Here is a 16,933-nt window from a genome sequence, read left to right on the forward strand (position 1 = left end):
CTACAATTCTGCAGAACTTCTTGAGACTGAACTTCCTCCAAAAAGGAAATGGTCAAAGAAATTATGGAATATACTTACTATGGAATATTAAGCAGCTAGTTTCAAACTACATGGGAAAATATTTATGGTATAATGTTAAATGGAAAAAATTGAATAAAATTTCCTTATATCATGTCATCTCAATTACATAAAAAAGTACATTGAGGGACTTCCTGGTGATCCAATAGTTGAGAATCCACCTTCCAGTGTAGGGAACCGTGGTCTGATGCTTGGTCCAGGTACTAAGGTCCCATGGGCCATGGGAGAACTGAGCCCACTGAGCCTGTGTGCTCTAGAGCCACAAGCCACAATGAAAATCCCGCATATCCCAACTAAGACCCAATGCAGCCAAATAAATAAATTTTTTAAAGTATATTGAAAAGCATGGAAAGAAATGTACCAAATGTTTTGATTTGGTTTTTGGAAGATAACTTTATTGTTATTATAAAGAGGATTTAGGCGAATTGTTAAAAAAAAATTAAACAATAGAAAATTATAGATGTACCATAATTCTTTTAACCAATTCTAAATGAATGAGCTTTTTTGGTTTCCAACATTTGCAATTATAAGCAATGGTGAAGGAACATGTCAGCATATATCTTTGTATACTTCTTTAACCATCTACTTATAAAAAGCAAATATCCTGTTTTTATTTTCCAATCTTTGATTAGCAGTAAGGTTGAATATTTTTTCATATTGATTCTATGTTCTAGTTTGCCTCTTCATACCCGTTGCCTGTTTTTCTACTGTGGCATTTATCTTATTGATTTGTAAGTAGTTTTAGTGACCTTTTATTGATCATAGTTATTCAAATTTGTTTCTCTACTTGTCATTTGTTCTTCAACTTTGTTTATGGTGTTTTTTGATGTCAAAATTGAAGTTTATACATTATGGTACGGTTTATGGCATCTATGATTATCAGTCTTTCAAGATATTTTCCCTCTTGGTTTCTAGAAAGAAAGGTATTAATATTTTTACATTATATATATATACACACACACATACACACATAGTGCTTATATATATAGTTTAAAATTGTTCAAAATATATAAATAACAATTTCTATTAATGTAATATTTAAACAGTTTTCTTAATGCATCTGAAGACTACTCTAAAGCATCCAAAATTGGGCACTCTGAAGAATAATAATTATAAATATGGAGCATCATTTTTAGATCTTCCTCAATCTGTACACAACCATATCTGGATTGTCCCAGACTGAAGCAGGATGGGGTAGTCTGAAATTACACTGAAGGGCACTTTTTAGCCTCTTGTGCAGTTGATCATTCTGTATAGGCCAAAAAAAAAAGAGCAGTACGTCAACTTGAGTGCTTCTTTGTATTATACTTAGAACTTCAAATCTTGTTCTCTAATTGAGGGTACTAAGAAGGAAACACTTACAAGGAAAGAAGGAGAACACTTTTTACAAGGAATAGGCTGAGCATTACACAATTATTTCAGTTGACAATCACTGTACATCAATAATTACTATGACTATTAGTTTATATATAAATGTAAGGTATTGTATCCAAGTCCTCATTAGCATCATTGAGGCCTCAAGAAGTCATGATCCTTAAAAAATTTTTTTAAGGATTTTTTTTCTTCTTTCCTCCCTTCTTCCTTCATCAAAAGTCCTCAGGCAGGCCTGAGTGAGGTGGGAGGCCCAGTGTGAATGTGGCCTGCCACTGGTCTCTTAGGGCCTTCTGAACAAGGCACTGAGGATCCAGCAGCAGTCAGGGCCCATGTGGGGTCTGCTCAGGAGAGAGAGGCAAGCCAGAGCTAGGAAGGTAGCTAAGAGCGGCTGAGGCCTGTGTGGGGAAGGCAGGCTGCCGAGGTCCAGCCCCGGCAGGGACGGCGTCAGCGAGGATCAGGATACAATAGCTTCAATTAGATATTAATTAGAGATATACAGAGTAATAGAATGAGGATAGCTCAGTAGGAAAATTCAGTGGAGAAAAGAGGCTGAGTAGCTTGGTTTACGCAGGAGACCAATAAAACTTCAAGACAAGAAGTTTGCACCACTTACATAGGCCGCAGGCGTCCTTCCGTTCTCCCGAAGGAGAGGAGACACTGAGGCCTCCCTGGTCAGATCTTAGAAGCCCAGGCAAAATTAGTAAGCTTGGTGGGTTCCGCGCTCCAGATGGAGACTCAGCCAGAGTTTGAGAGAGAGCGCGACATGGGGAGACCAGTACTTCGAGAAACTGATCCCAATTCTTTATTTTCCATGGTCTACTTTTATACACTGAGATGTTATGCAAAAGTCACACGGGGTCAGCAGTCCTGACTTTTATCAAAGTCAGGTGCATCATACAAATGTATACAGAGGTCTTAGGGGTGTTACATCATCTTCTGACCAGGGGGCCTGCTGACAATTTATGACCCTCTCCTTGTGACAGCAGTCAGTCAACCAGGACACTTATTTCTCCAGGGGTGATTATTCTTAAAAAAGGTTCCACCTTCCAAAGGTACCAGATAAAGTTACATTCCTATAGGGTGAGGGTGTAGTGGGTTTTAATTAAGGAAAGAATTTACTTAGCCTAAGGTCTAACGTGATTAATATCAAAAGTTAATACTTATTTCTTCTATATATTCATTAATGTGTATAAGGGCAGGGGATGTGGAGACTTAGCAGTAAACATTGGCTCAACAAATAAAAAACCTTTCACCAATACAATTTCTAATCAGCCCACTATACTTATACTAATAGTTTTCTAACTTCTCTAAAGAACCTGTTTTTAGAAGGTTTAAAGCATCTCATGCCTCTCACGGTTGGGAGGCTGTGAGCAATCACATGTGGCCGGACAAGCCTGTCAGGCAGGCTAGAGAACCTTCAGAGGAGTTTGTAGGTTGAAACACTCCTATCACGCCCAGGAATTATTATTAACTGGAGCTCTAAGTTAACTCCTTCTCCGAAAGAGGTGGTGGGGGACAGCCCCCCGTAAAGTCAGAGGTGTAGGTGAGAGCACAAAGTAGTAAAGTAGGCAGGCTCTGGTTATGGCGGTAGATGCTCGAGAATTTCCAGGGGGACTCCTGAGGCTCGATCCCGCCTTTGCGTATGTCAAGCCTCCTTCCTCATGACCTTTGCCACGGGTGGAGGTCCTCCCACCAGCTCCCCACAGCAGGCCCTGATGGAAGAGGCAGCTTGACAGAGTGGGGAGACTGACTGCATACAGGGGAGTAAGCAATTAAGTATACACACTGGGACTGAAGAGAGCTGGGTTTGCCATCAAACGTCATCATATAGGGAAGTTATAAATATAAGGGGAGAGAATAAACCTGTGATATGGGAACGGAACTGAAGGTTCCGTGAGTATGAACTCATCTGGTTTATACTGATATGAAAGTAAATACAGAAGTATGATATATAGAAATGTATGTGTTTTTCATCTATATAGATATTAGCTCTATCCAGCATCTATTTTTAGCTCTGTCCACCAGATGTCCTGAGAGAAGCAGCACCTTAGTAGAAATGAATTTATCTAGCCCCTTGGTTTTGGTTTTCCACCTCCATAAGAACCAGTGTTCCTTGAAGAAATGTTTGACTCCAGGGATGAGAGACAGAAAGAACAATATGACCCTGAAACATCTTGTTAAATCAGAAAGTAAGGAAATGCTCAAAGAATGATGGGGGCAAGTCAAAAAGACATAGATACTAGCTGGAATCCCAGCCAAACCTGAGATGATCTGAGAATCAAAATAAAAAATTATGATATTGGATTATCACCCACTGAATAAAATGGCATTCTTGAATACACACTGATACAAATAAACTGGGAGCAAAGAAAGTTCTTCCTTACAGAAGACTGCCAAGTAAGAAATACAGAAGGAATGAAGCAATTAGAAAGTCACCATTTAGAAATCATCACAGTAATAGTCAACTAAGCAAAGAAACACCAATGGATCTAAAACTAGTAGATGAAAGTTCATTGCGAAATAGGCTAGTTCAGTTCAGTTCAGTTGCTCAGTCGTGTCCGACCCTTCGCGACCCCATGAATCGCAGCATGCTAGGCCTCCCTGTCCATCACCAACTCTCGGAGTTTACTCAAACTCATGTCCATTGAGTCGGTGATGCCATCCAGCCATCTCATCCTCTGTCGTCCCCTTCTCCTCCTGTCCCCAATCCCTCCCAGCATCAGGGTCTTTCCCAGTGAGTCAACTCTTCACATGAAGTGGCCATAGTATTGGAGTTTCAGTTTTAGCATCAGTCCTTCCAATGAACACCTAGGATTGATCTCCTTTAGAATGGACTGGCTGGATCTCCTTGCAGTCCAAGGGACCCTCAAGAGTCTTCTCCAGCACCACAGTTTAAAAGTATCAATTCTTTGGCTATTTACATAGTCTCAAACTATTTTCCCTCAAATACTGAATAACTAAAAGGGAAAAAAGAATAATTTTAAAGCAAAGAAATCTGAGAAGGCACTTCCTTAATTGGGTACCCAAAGTTAACATCGCCAGTAACAGGACAAATTGGCACTGTGACCGCCTGACAGAATGCAGCCGGATGAACACAGTGTCTCTTGTGGGGCAGTCTTGTTAACAAAAACCACAACTTGAATCTAATCACAAGGAAACATGAGTGAAAGATCATGAGAGACGTCCTACACATACCTATCACCTTCTGAAAAGTCACGGTCATGATTTCAGGGGAAAAAAATGAAAAAGTGGTCCAGATTGAAGACTTTTGAGATATAACAACTAAACATGTGACCTTAGAGTGGACCTATAAAAGCCATTTGAGACAACTGAAGAAACATGAATGGAGCTGCTGGGCAAAGGGGATCCTCTGTAGAATTCTGGCAGCTTTTCTGTAGGATTGAAATTATTGCAAAATAACAACAACAACAAAATGTCTGTATCCTTTGGGTTTCATTTTCAAGGAAATCTGTGTGGGATGCAGGCAGAAGGGTGGAGTATAGAAGCTATAATAAGAGACATCTATTCTTCATTGACGTGGAGCCAATATAAGATGATTTTGCAAGAGGAACAAAAGCCTGGAGGTAAGAAAACTAAGTCTCAACTGTATTTCTTCAGTCAAGTCATTTTCCTTTGAGCTTCAGCAGGAGAAGGGTTTAGTCAGTGATCCCTGAGAAAAGCATCAATGGCCCAGAAGGGCAGCATCCATCTACCACACTGTGAGCCAGTTCTCGGTGGCCTGCAGCATTCCAAGCCACTCTGTTCCTTCTCCCAGCCAACCGAGCCCTGCCAGCTGGGCCGGACCCGGGGTCTTAGGCAGCAGCTGCCCTGACACCTGTCTGTTCTCCTATGACTGAGGCTCCTGGGACTCTTCCCATAACCCCAGGTGGGAAAAAGAATCGAGCCCATCTATCAAGAATCTGTCAAGTACTCCACTGTAAATTAGGTGTTTCCTATGATCCTCCTTTGCTTGGCACTGAACTAAGTTTAACTAAGAACTGGTTAATCACTGGGCACAGTACCCAACATGATGCAGTCTTTCTTTTGTAAAGCAAATGTTACAAGTGACAAATGTGACCAGACCTGACTAGAACTTACCGTGAGCGTGGCAGCAGCCTGGTGTCTCACCAGCGCTCCACTCCCTGGAGGACAACCTTGATGAGTTACTTCTGGACATATCTGCATTAACTGTACCTACATGATCCTGAAACATGAACGGCAATTTTACCTTTTTCTTTGCAAATGAGTATTTCTTCTTTGCACTGACATCTAACTCTGCTTTGAGGCTGCTACTGGGATTCATAAGACTCGTGTCTTTCAAATCCAGGTCTGAAAACCTTAAAACACAGGCCTCCAGGTCATCATCTCCTTGGTCTGGTGAAGTGAAAGAAGGCATCTGGTTTGGCTCCAGCCGTGGGGTAGGGTCCTTTCTGCTAACTGTCACCTAGGAAGTAAGCAAGGGAAAAACAACAACGTCCAAGTCTTTGATTACTACTTGAAGTAAATCAGTCATGTAAATGAGCATGGCCCAGTAGCCCAAGCTATCCATTCATTCTCTTGTTCATCTAAGAAATATTTATTTAGCACCAACTGTATGCCCTGCACTGTTCTAAGCCCTGAAGATGTAGTAGTGAAAGAAACAGAGAAAGTTTCTTCTTTCTTAGAGCTTACTTTCCAGTGGGGAGAGAGAGGAGGTAAACAAATGAATTAAACTGCTTTTTTTTTTTTTTAAAAAAGTTAGATGGTAGAAAGGGCTATGAAGACAAATAAACAAGGTAAGGAGACAAGAGTGATGGAAGGACTCTTTAGAACTCAGAGAGTAGTTCAGGTCTTTTTGAGGCAGAAGCATTTCAGCAGAAACCTGAATTAGAGGGTAAGCCATGCCAACATTTAGGGGAAAACATACCAAAAAAAAGTACGAGGTACGACCAAAATCAACCAAGCTGCGTGTTCAGTTCAGTCGCTCAGTCGTGTCAGACTCTTTGCGACCCCATGAATCGCAGCACGCCAGGCCTCCCTGTCCATCACTAACTCCCAGAGTTCAATCAGACTCACGTCCATCGAGTCAGTGATGCCATCCAACCATCTCATCCTCTGTCGTCCCCTTCTCCTCCTGCCCCCAATCGCTCAGCATCAGCTGTGTGTTAGTACCTTTAATTCAGAGAAGGCAATGGCACCCCACTCCAGTACTCTTGCCTGGAAAATCCCATGGACGGAGGAGCCTGGTGGGCTGCAGTCCATGGGGTCTCTAAGAGTTGGACACGACTGAGCGACTTCACTTTCACTTTTCACTTTCATGCACTGGAGAAGGAAATGGCAACCCACTCCAGTGTTCTTGCCTGGAGAATCCCAGGGACGGCAGAGCCTGATGGGCTGCCGTCTGAAGGGTCGCACAGAGTCAGACATGACTGAAGCGACTTAGCAGCAGCAGTGCCTTTAATTATAAATACTTTTCTCTTTTGTCCTCTAATTTTTGAGCTGGTCAAATTCCCTTCCTTAGAAAAAATAACTATCTAGAGAGCCTCATTTTAATGAGTCAAACTTACACTTTGTATCGCTCAGTCATGTCTGACTCTTTGTGACCCCATGGACCATACAGTCCATGGAATTCTCCAGGCCAGAATACTGGAGTGGGTAGCCGTTCCCTTCTTCAGGGGATCTTCCCAACCCAGGGATGGAACCCAGGTCTCCCACATTGCAGGCGGATTCTTTACCAGCTGGGCTACCAGGGAAGCTCAAAGAAATGAGCCAAAAGAAATATACAAACTGCTTCCATGGCCAAATCTTGTCAAAAGGAACACAGTACACCAACATGATGCATTCTTTTGTAAAGCAAATGTTACAAGTGATAAATGTGAAGAATAACAAGAAAGACTAGGGAAAGTATGGGCTTTGGATTATGGTGCAGCTGGGTGCAAGTAAGTGAACCTGGGCAGGATATTTACCTTCTCTGAGTTCTAGTTCCCAAAAGCATAAAATGGGGATGACAGTATCTACCCTGCAGGACTGTGGTGAGAGCTAGGAAGCTGTTCAAATGGAACTGTTAAAACCAAATTCTTGCTCCTCAGTCTTCCTTACCTCAGTAAACAACAATTCTATTCTTCCTGTTACTCAGACAAAAACTTTGGGATTCTCATTTCCTTATTTTTTCAGATGATTGAAAACCTTATCAACTCTGCTTTTGAAATACAATCACATCAGACCACAATGCACCACCTTCACTACCAGCCTCCTTCAAGCCATCATTTGACTGAATGACTACAGTTGCCCAACTGCCCTGTTCCTGTAGAAGCCACAGAGGTAACTTTTTAAAAATTTTTATTTATTTTACTTTTAGCTGTGCTAGGTCTTTGTTGCTGCACGCAGACTCTCTCTAGTTGTGGTGCAGGGGCTTCTCCTTGTGGTGGCTTCTCTTATTGTGGAGCACAGGCTCTAAGCCCCCAGGCTTCAGTAGTTGTGGCTTGCCGGGCTCTAGATCTCAGAGCTCAGTAAACTTACGCAGGATTAAGTTGCCCCACGCGGCACATGAGATCTTCCCGGACCAGGGATGGAACCCGTGTCCCCTCAATGGCAGGTGAATTCTTAACCACTGGGTCACCAGGGAAGTCTCAGAGGTAACGATTAAAAACTAAGTCCGATCGCCCTCCAAAAGCTTCTAAATGTACCAGGATAAAGTCCAACGTCCTTACAAAGCCCCATCTACCACCTCCCTAATCTCATCTTCTCCCACTTTTACTCACTACCTGATTGCATTGTTTGCTGGTTCCTGAATGAGTCATCATTACTAAGAAAGCAGGAGTTTTCTTTTGTTCACCTCTGCATCCAGAAAACTGCCTGGCACATGACATATACAATATATTTGTCGAACGAAGTAAGAGTGATTGGGTGGCCAGGAAAGACTTCACTAAGGGCCCACTGATCCAACTAAGGGCCCAATGTTTGAACTGAGACAAGGAGCCATCCATGCAGACTTAGGAGCAGAGATCTTCAGGCAAAGGAAATAGTATGAATTCCTCAGGTGGTAAACAGCTTGACTTACTGCAGGTGCAGGAAGTCAGAGTGGTTGGAATACAGTGATGAGAGTAAAACCCTGTAGAAGAGGTTATGGAGTTTACAATAGAAAGTCATTGGAGAGCTGTAAACAAAGGAGTAACGTGATCTGATTCCGATCTGTTCTGAAGGTAGAGCTGGCAGAGTTTCCAGGTAGATTGTTCTTTAGGAAGTGAAGGAAAAGGACCTAAGAATGACTCCTATCCACGTTTTTGGATTAAGCAGTAGACTGGATGGTGCCATTTACTGAAATGGGTAAGACTGAAGGAAGAACATTCAGGTGACTTAAATCAAATCCTTTATGATTATACAGTGGAAGTGAGAAACAGATTTAAGGGACTAGATCTGATAGAGTGCCTGATGAACTATGGACGGAGGTTCGTGACATTGTACAGGAGACGGGGATCAAGACCATCCCCATGGAAAAGAAATGCAAAAAAGCAAAATGGCTGTCTGAGGAGGCCTTAAAAATAGCTGTGAAAAGAAGAGAAGTGAAAAGCAAAGGAGAAAAGGAAAGATATAAACATCTGAATGCAGAGTTCCAAAGAATAGTGAGGAGAGATAAGAAAGCCTTCCTCAGTGATCAATGCAAAGAAATAGAGGAAAACAACAGAATGGGAAAGACTAGAGATCTCTTCAAGAAAATTAGAGATACCAAGGGAACATTTCATGCAAAGATGGGTTTGATAAAGGATAGAAATGATATAGTAACAGAAGCAGAAGATATTAAGACGAGGTGGCAAGAATACACAGAAGAACTGTACAAAAAAGAGCTTCACAACCCAGATAATCACGATGGTGTAATCACTCACCTAGAGCCAGACATCTGGAATGTGAAGTCAAGTGGGCCTCAGAAAGCATCATTACAAACAAAGCTAGTGGAGGTGATGGAATTCCAGTTGAGCTCTTTCAAATCCTAAAAGATGATGCTATGAAAGTGCTGCACTCAATATGCCAGCAAATCTGGAAAACTTAGCAGTGGCCACAGGACTGGAAAAGATCAGTTTTCATTCCAATCCCAAAGAAAGGCAATGCCAAAGACTGCTCAAACTACCGCACAATTGCACTCATCTCACACGCTAGTAAAGTAATGCTCAAAATTCTCCAGCCAGGCTTCAGCAGTACGTGAACCATGAACTTCCAGATGTTCAAGCTGGTTTTAGAAAAGGCAGAGGAACCAGAGATCAAATTGCAAACATCCACTGGATCATCAAAAAAGCAAGAGAGTTACAGAAAAAACATCTACTCTGCTTTATTGACTATGCCAAAGCCTTTGACTGTGTGGATCACAATAAACTATGGAAACTTCTGAAAGAGATGGGAATACCAGACTACCTGACCTGCCTCTTGAGAAATTTGTATGCAGGTCAGGAAGCAACAGTTAGAACTGGACACGGAACAACAGACTGGTCCCAAATAGGAAAAGGAGTACGTCAAGGCTGTATATTGTCACCCTGTTTATTTAACTTCTATGCAGAGTACATCATGAGAAACGCTGGTCTGGAAGAAGCACAAGCTGGAATCAAGATTGCCAGGAGAAATATCAATAACCTCAGATATGCAGATGACACCACCCTTATGGCAGAAAGTGAAGAGGAACTGAAAAGCCTCTTGATGAAAGTGAAAGAGGAGAGTGAAAAAGTTGGCTTAAAGCTCAACATTCAGAAGACGAAGATCATGGCATCTGGTCCCATCACTTCATGGGAAATAGATGGGGAAACAGTGGAAACAGTGTCAGATTTTATTTTTCTGGGCTCCAAAATCACTACAGATGGTGACTGCAGCCATGAAATTAAAAGACGCTTCCTCCTTGGAAGGAAAGTTATGACCAACCTAGATAGCATATTCAAAAGCAGAGACATTACTTTGCCAACAAGGGTTCGTCTAGTCAAGGCTATGGATTTTCCTGTGGTCATGTATGGATGTGAGAGTTGGACTGTGAAGAAGGCTGAGCGCTGAAGAATTGATGCTTTTGAACTGTGGTGTTGGAGAAGACTCTTGGGAGTCCCTTGGACTGCAAGGAGATCCAACCAGTCCATTCTGAAGGAGATCAGCCCTGGGATTTCTTTGGAAGGAATGATGCTGAAGCTGAAACTACAGTACTTTGGCCACCTCATGCGAAGAGTTGACTTACTGGAAAAGACTGATGCTGGGAGGGATTGGGGGCAAGAGGAGAAGGGGACGACAGAGGATGAGATGGCTGGATGGCATCACTGACTCGATGGACGTGAGTCTGGGTGAATTCCGGGAGTTGGTGATGGACAGGGAGGCCTGGCGTGCTGCGATTCATGGGGTCTCAAAGAGTCGGACACGACTGAGCGACTGATCTGATCTGAAGGACCAGGCAGTTAGATACGCAGCTGTAGCGCTCACCAGCGGAGAAGGCAATGGCACCCTACTCCAGTACTCTTGCCTGGAAAATCCCATGGACGGAGGAGCCTGGTAGGCTGCAGTCCATGGGGTCGCTGAGGGTCGGACATGACTGAGCGACTTCACTTTCACTTTTCACTTTCATGCATTGGCGAAGGAAATGGCAACCGTGTTCTTGCCTGGAGAATCCCAGGGACGGGGGAGCCTGGTGGGCTGCCGTCTATGGGGTCACACACAGTCGGACACGACTGAAGTGACTTAAAAGCAGCAGCGCTCACCAGAGATGTCAGAGCGAGGGATATTCAAATACACGTATGGAGGTACCTGAGAACTATTGAAAACGTTACTAAAGCAATCACGCGTTCTTTCCTAAACCACAGGTCAGAGGAGCGAGAGATCAGATGACGGCCAGAGAGTAACCTTGGAGTAGCTGGCTCACGCTTCGGAGGGTCCTTCTGTCCCCGGGTCGCTGGAGCCGCCTCGCACCCCGGCCTCACCCCGCGCACCGGGCTTGGCCCAATCTCTCCGCCCAGCTTTCCCCAGCCGTCAAAGGCCGGGAAGTGGGAGCACGTACCCGCCCGTCCTGATCCTTTCTCAGATCTCTCTTCACCGAGCAGTCTCCGCCTAGCAGTTGCCACCGCTCGCAGCCCTCGCACTCCCAGCCCCCTCCTGTATTTAGGAAGGAACGCCGTACCGCACCTCGCTCCGGAAGTTACGCAGTTGGTGAAAGGGCCGCCGGGAAAACCCCCGGGAGGCCCCGAGAGAGGGACTGAAGTGGAGGTGGGGACAAGAGGGTCCCTCCTAGACAACCCGCCTCCGGGCGTAGCTCGCGACCTGCGGGGTTCGGCCTGGCGGAAGAGGCGGTGCTCTCCGCGTGGCCCCGGAAGGGCTTTCAGCGAAGGCGGGCGAAGGAAGTAGCCAAGAGGCGGAGGTAACCCGAGAGGGTCGCTGCGTGCGGGGCAGAAGCCACCGGCCTGGTGAGCTTTCAAAGCCGGCTCTCCTGGATCCGAGCTCGCGGAGCCATCCAGCCATCCTGCCTTGTGCTTCCGGGAGCCGCCGCGACCGAGAGCGCCTGCGCGCCGGCCACTCCGCGCGCCTCGCCGCTGTACTCCCACTGGCCGGCGGCCTGACGGTTCCTGCCGCGCTTCGTGACCGGTGTCTCAGATCCGCGGAGCACCAGCGTGTGGCATGTCGCGGCGGCGGCACAGCGACGAGAACGATGGTGAGTGCCCTGAGCCCGGCCGCCGAGGCCGCCCTCAGGTGGGCCGAGGTTTGGCTTCCCTGGTTTTCGGGTCTCGAAAGAAGGGACGGGAAGCCTTTCTTCCTCCGGGAGCGTTCGGAGAGCCGCGTAGAGAAGGGGTGGCACGGCGGGAGTGCGGCCGGACAACTTTGGGAAAGCCCCCTGCTTCCCCCGGTCCCAGTTCCTCAGTCGTTGGCCACGGGGAGGCCTGGTGGACCCCGGTCCTTAGGAACTCTTCAAAATTTGGCTCTTAGCATCTCCGAGCAGGGAATGCTAAGAGTGTTTGTGTCTGTGCCTCCGCTTATCTTAGGGACCCACTCTACCCAGTGCCTCGTTTTGACCCTCAAATTGCACTTAAAAAGGACTCAGAAGATGAGAGATCTGCTGAATCCCGATCTGAGCTTTCTCCTGTACCCGTCATCCGTCATCTTGCCTTCTTCCAAGCGATAGGGAAAGAAATCGGTGTCTTATCCACACCCAAGAGGTCTCTTAAGAAAGAGATGTACGTAGATTGTTGTGTTACATTTTGAGCTGACCGTAAGCATATTTCCCTCGTGTAATAAAGAGTGTCGGAAGACTAACTGGAGAGCTCCTAGAGATTTCGATCAACCATTTGGATGGTTGCGCTCGTGGGGATCATGGAGTTGCCATCGTAATAAAAACCAAGAATAATTTTGCTAGTTAAAAATAGAAAAGATATTTATCTTGCAAAAATCAGTTAAGAACACACATCCAACAAACAGAAAACCTAACAGTTATTGTTATTAATAGTTTAGGGTATTGTTCTTCGAGTAGAGTGTAGTTTGGTGGTTAAGAGGCCAGACTTTGGAATCAGAGGACTTTTTCAAAGCCAGACCCTGCTGTTTACTTTGTGATCTTGCCTGGGTTATATTACCTCTTTAAACCTTAGTCTGTAACTTAGAAATAATGATACAGACATTTCGGTTTTGTGAGAGGTAACACGTGTAACTAATTACTCATGAAGATGTGTATTTTATCACCTGATAATGCTTAAGAGCTGATAAACATTGGCAGATGGTGACTAAGAAAAAGTACAGAACAAAAAAAATTGAATTAATTTTCTCCACTGACATTTTTCTCTCCTTGAATGTTGGAGTAACTTAGGGGTAAGAGCAGAATCCCACTAATTTAAGGTTTGTTGGTTTGGGTTTTGTTTCTTTCTTTTTTTTCTTTTGGCTGTGGTATAAGGATCTTAGTTAGGGTTAGGGATTCAACCTGTGCCCCCTGCAGTGGAAGCTCGCAGTCTTAATCACTGGTCCACCAGGGATGTCCCCCACTTAGTTTTAATAGTGTATCAGATTTCTCCTGGAGCTTGGCTTGGGAGGATATTCTACCCCAGCCTTAGACCTCACACCTGAGGTCTACAGTTTTAGTGTAATTAACATGGAGACAGCATTAGCAGTGCCCAGATACCAGTGAAAGCAAGTCGAGAGTTACATTACACAGGTATTACTATGCTGTATTTTTTATTTTTATTAAACACAACATAATGTACATACAGGGCACAGAAAATAGTTTTCATGTGCTTTACATCTGATTAGTTAATCTCCTAGAAGTCATCACTTGGGATTTGGAGAACTTGGGTCTTTTAAAGTTCTTCCCATTGTCTTTGTTCTTCTCATGCTTTCTCTATTCTTTCATCTTCTCCTTTCTAGGGTATCCCTAAAGGGAGAGAAAATCTTTCCAAGGGGCATCCTGGAGAACTGGATGTAAATTTGTAGAAAAACAACTTTTGCTTTGGTTATTAGGATGCTGGTATAACGTTCTTAGGAGTTAGCTTCTGGCAGCTAAATCACTGTCCATTTGGGTCTTGCTGCAGGAATCTCAGAATAAATAAAGACAAAACAAAATAAGGCATTAATTAAGCAGCGTTTACTATAAATAATTTTGTAGTTGAAGGGCAGTTTATAACCCCTCTTAGATACTACACCAAGTCTGGAGCTTTTGTAAATTGCCACAATTTGGGTAATCATCAGCTAGGTTTTATTCTAAATGGTGATCTGAGTCAAATATTTTAGATAACTTTCTTTTGGTTAAATGCCTACTAAATTTTTTTTAAATCAGAAATTTTGAAAACTTAAGTATTATAGAAGGCTATTTTAAAATAGGCCAAATTGTTGTTGTGTTAAATAGATGCACCTAAGCATTTCTGGATTATTGTCAGCTCTTACCAGTCCCTAACTGCCATGACTCTCCACGTGTTTGCCTAGACACAGTAATTCATTCAACAAATATTTAACAGTGCCAGGCACAGTTCTAACTCCTGGCAGTACAACAGTGGATGATAAAAGGTGCAGTCTCCCTTTTACAGGCAGAGAACAATCAAGTAAATATAGTGTATCATATGGTGTTAAGTACTGTGGAGAAAAATAAAACCAGTTAAAGAGGGTAGGGCTCTTGTCGAGGAGGAGTTGCTGTTTTGTATTGGTTTGTCAGTGAAGGCCTCACTGAGAATGGCATCTGATCAAAAACCTGCAGGAGGTGAGGGTGTATTTACATTTGATTAATTAAAAAGTGGGGGAAAGCAGTAGTCTAAGCAAAGGGAACCTTGAGTGCCAAGGCCTTAAGGCTACAATAGTCCTGTCATCTTCAAACAGCAAGAAGGTCAGTGTTGCTGTAGTAGAGTGAGAAAGGGGGAGAGTTGTAAGAGACGAGGTCAGAGAGGGAAGGGAGGATCAGCTGGCAGATACAACTTAAAACTGTGTCTGTTGAGACTTCAGAGTCCAGGATCCAAGGCTATACCAATGAAGTTCACCTGGAGATGGATTTATAGACAATGAAAATGGAAATAAATGTGTGGATAAAACTAACTCCTTTCTTAGACTCTTTTTAAGAATATCTGAAGCTTTTCAATTATTTTGGATATGCATACAGTAGCTGTTCAATGTATTGTTTTATTCTTGTAAGAAAGTATTTATATTGTCCATAACCTTGGCCCCAAACCCCATGTTCGTCCCTTTTAAGCTACTTAGTATTAGATCCTTACCTTTTAGAATGTGACTCTTTTTTAAAATTGATACTTAATTATAGAAAAAAATAAATAGAAGTGCAGGGATTTGTTACTCTGAGGAAGAGTATAGTTTGTTTCAGAAGTGACTGTTATACCTCTGTTTTAAATCTGCAGGATCAAGGTACTTTACTTATCCCTTTTCTCTTGTTGGTTTTTTTACTTTCTCTTTCACATTAGTTGGTTTTTGTTTCCACCTTGTGGGTCTAAAATTTTTTGTAATGCATGTAAATTCTAAATAAGGATGTAAAATACGTAGTATAATGTATCCATATAGAATTAGGATCACCTTATGGGGGGGAAATTATTTGGCTTATTAAGATTTTTTCTGATGGGTTTTAATAGAGACTTCCTTCTCTCTTCTATGCTAACCAAGGGTGTCAGAATAAAGTGCTAATGTGTAACTTTAATTTCCATTGTAAAACTTCTACTTAGGTACTTGTTAATATAAAATCTGTTCTTGTTTTGTGAACTACCTTAGGTATATTTTCTTGAGGATAGGTGAAAATATTCAGCTGATTCCACAAATTTTATTCTTAAAGTTTTTATTCTCCTTGCCTGTGATCTTGCCTATGTTCTCTTGAGTTCAGTATCCTGTTACTGTGTGTGAGTTCACATGGTGTCTGTTAAGTCCCCCTCCCCCTTATAGTCTCTCCAGTATCAGTTGAGAGTCGGGCATCTTCTACTTCTTAACACTTTCTGCCTCTTATTCTCCAAACATACTAAAAGTAGGAAGAAGAGAGGAAAGAAGGGTTGCAGTTCAGAGATAGGACTGAATACTTGTATTTTCTAGTTTTTCTTAAAAAATCCTGCCTTCTCTCCCTACAGCAGTATTTTCTTCTGTCCAGTCTTACAAGAGTGCCTAGGAGGCTGCTTTAAAGTCTGGGGTATGATTCTAAACTGACTTGAGAACAGGCCAGCTGGATGGTTAATTTAGAGATGGCTTGCAGGTGGGATGTGAGTTAGCAAAGTAGATGGGCCAGAAAGAAATGGACAATGGTTAAGGTTTAAAAGAAAAGAAAAAAAACTGTTCTGATTCAGTCGTTTTGTAGCATCTGCATTCTCCTAACCTTACTGGAATCTGATTCTGAAGAACGTTTAGTATATTCTACTTCCTAGAGCAGAGTTACTCAACATGAGCGCTGCTGCCACTTTGCGCTGGATTATTCTTCGTTGGTGGGAGTTGTTCTCTGCACTGTGGTATGTTTAGTAGAATCCCTGGCCTCTGCCCACTGGAGGCCAGTAGCACTTCCCCCGTGTGACAGCTAAAAATGTCTCCAGAGATTGCCAAGTGGCTCCTGGGGGACAAAATCCAACCTAGTTGAGAACCATTGCTCTTGGATACGGCTATTTTAATGTCCTGGCTGATAGCTTATGTAAATGTTCCTTCAGATATGCAATTTTTTTCAGTGAATGAATTCTGAAAATAGAAGTCCTTTTGTGTCGGGTTTGGCTCTTTGGGTGGTGGAACCTTTATGCAGATTCTGTGCCTTCAGCTTGATGTATACTAGAGACTCAGGGTCTCTGATACTGTGATACTGCACATGTCCACATCTTTACATGGATAGGTATCTTCAGGAATATATTGCAACAGTTATGTTGCATGCTTGTTGGTTTGTTTTTGTTTTTTTGTTTTTTTTTTTTTTGGCATTATCCCTTCTAAACTATATTCAGTGATTACTTGGCACCCACTCCAGTACTCTTGCCTGGAAACTCCCATGGATGGAGGAGCCTGGTAGGCTGCAGTCCATGGGGTCGCTAAGAGTCAGACACGACTGAGCGACCTCACTTTC

General features: G+C 43.3%; 2 protein-coding genes across 4 annotated transcripts in view; one reads left to right on the forward strand and one right to left on the reverse strand.

The window, feature by feature from the left end:
- TSTD2 (thiosulfate sulfurtransferase like domain containing 2) overlaps positions 1-11,706 on the reverse strand; it is a 30,019-nt gene extending 18,313 nt beyond the window's left edge. Inside the window, exons 1-2 of one of the 3 annotated variants that reach the window (XM_025281768.3) lie at positions 11,572-11,706; positions 5,681-5,896 (exon numbers count right to left, since the gene is read on the reverse strand). In XM_025281768.3, coding sequence (XP_025137553.3) covers positions 5,681-5,848 — 168 coding nt within the window. In that variant the 5' untranslated portion in view covers positions 5,849-5,896; positions 11,572-11,706. Of the gene's footprint in view, positions 1-5,680; positions 5,897-11,292; positions 11,314-11,446 lie in introns of those variants that run through there. The other 2 variants (XM_006063460.4, XM_025281769.3) reach the window with 2 other exon arrangements.
- Positions 11,657-16,933, forward strand: part of NCBP1 (nuclear cap binding protein subunit 1) — a 37,224-nt gene continuing 31,947 nt past the window's right edge. Inside the window, exon 1 of the mRNA XM_006063462.4 lies at positions 11,657-12,094. Coding sequence (XP_006063524.1) covers positions 12,061-12,094 — 34 coding nt within the window. The 5' untranslated portion in view covers positions 11,657-12,060. The remainder of the gene's footprint in view (positions 12,095-16,933) is intronic.

This window comes from Bubalus bubalis, chromosome 3 (assembly GCF_019923935.1).
Source record: "Bubalus bubalis isolate 160015118507 breed Murrah chromosome 3, NDDB_SH_1, whole genome shotgun sequence".
Classification (NCBI taxonomy): domain Eukaryota; kingdom Metazoa; phylum Chordata; class Mammalia; order Artiodactyla; family Bovidae; genus Bubalus; species Bubalus bubalis.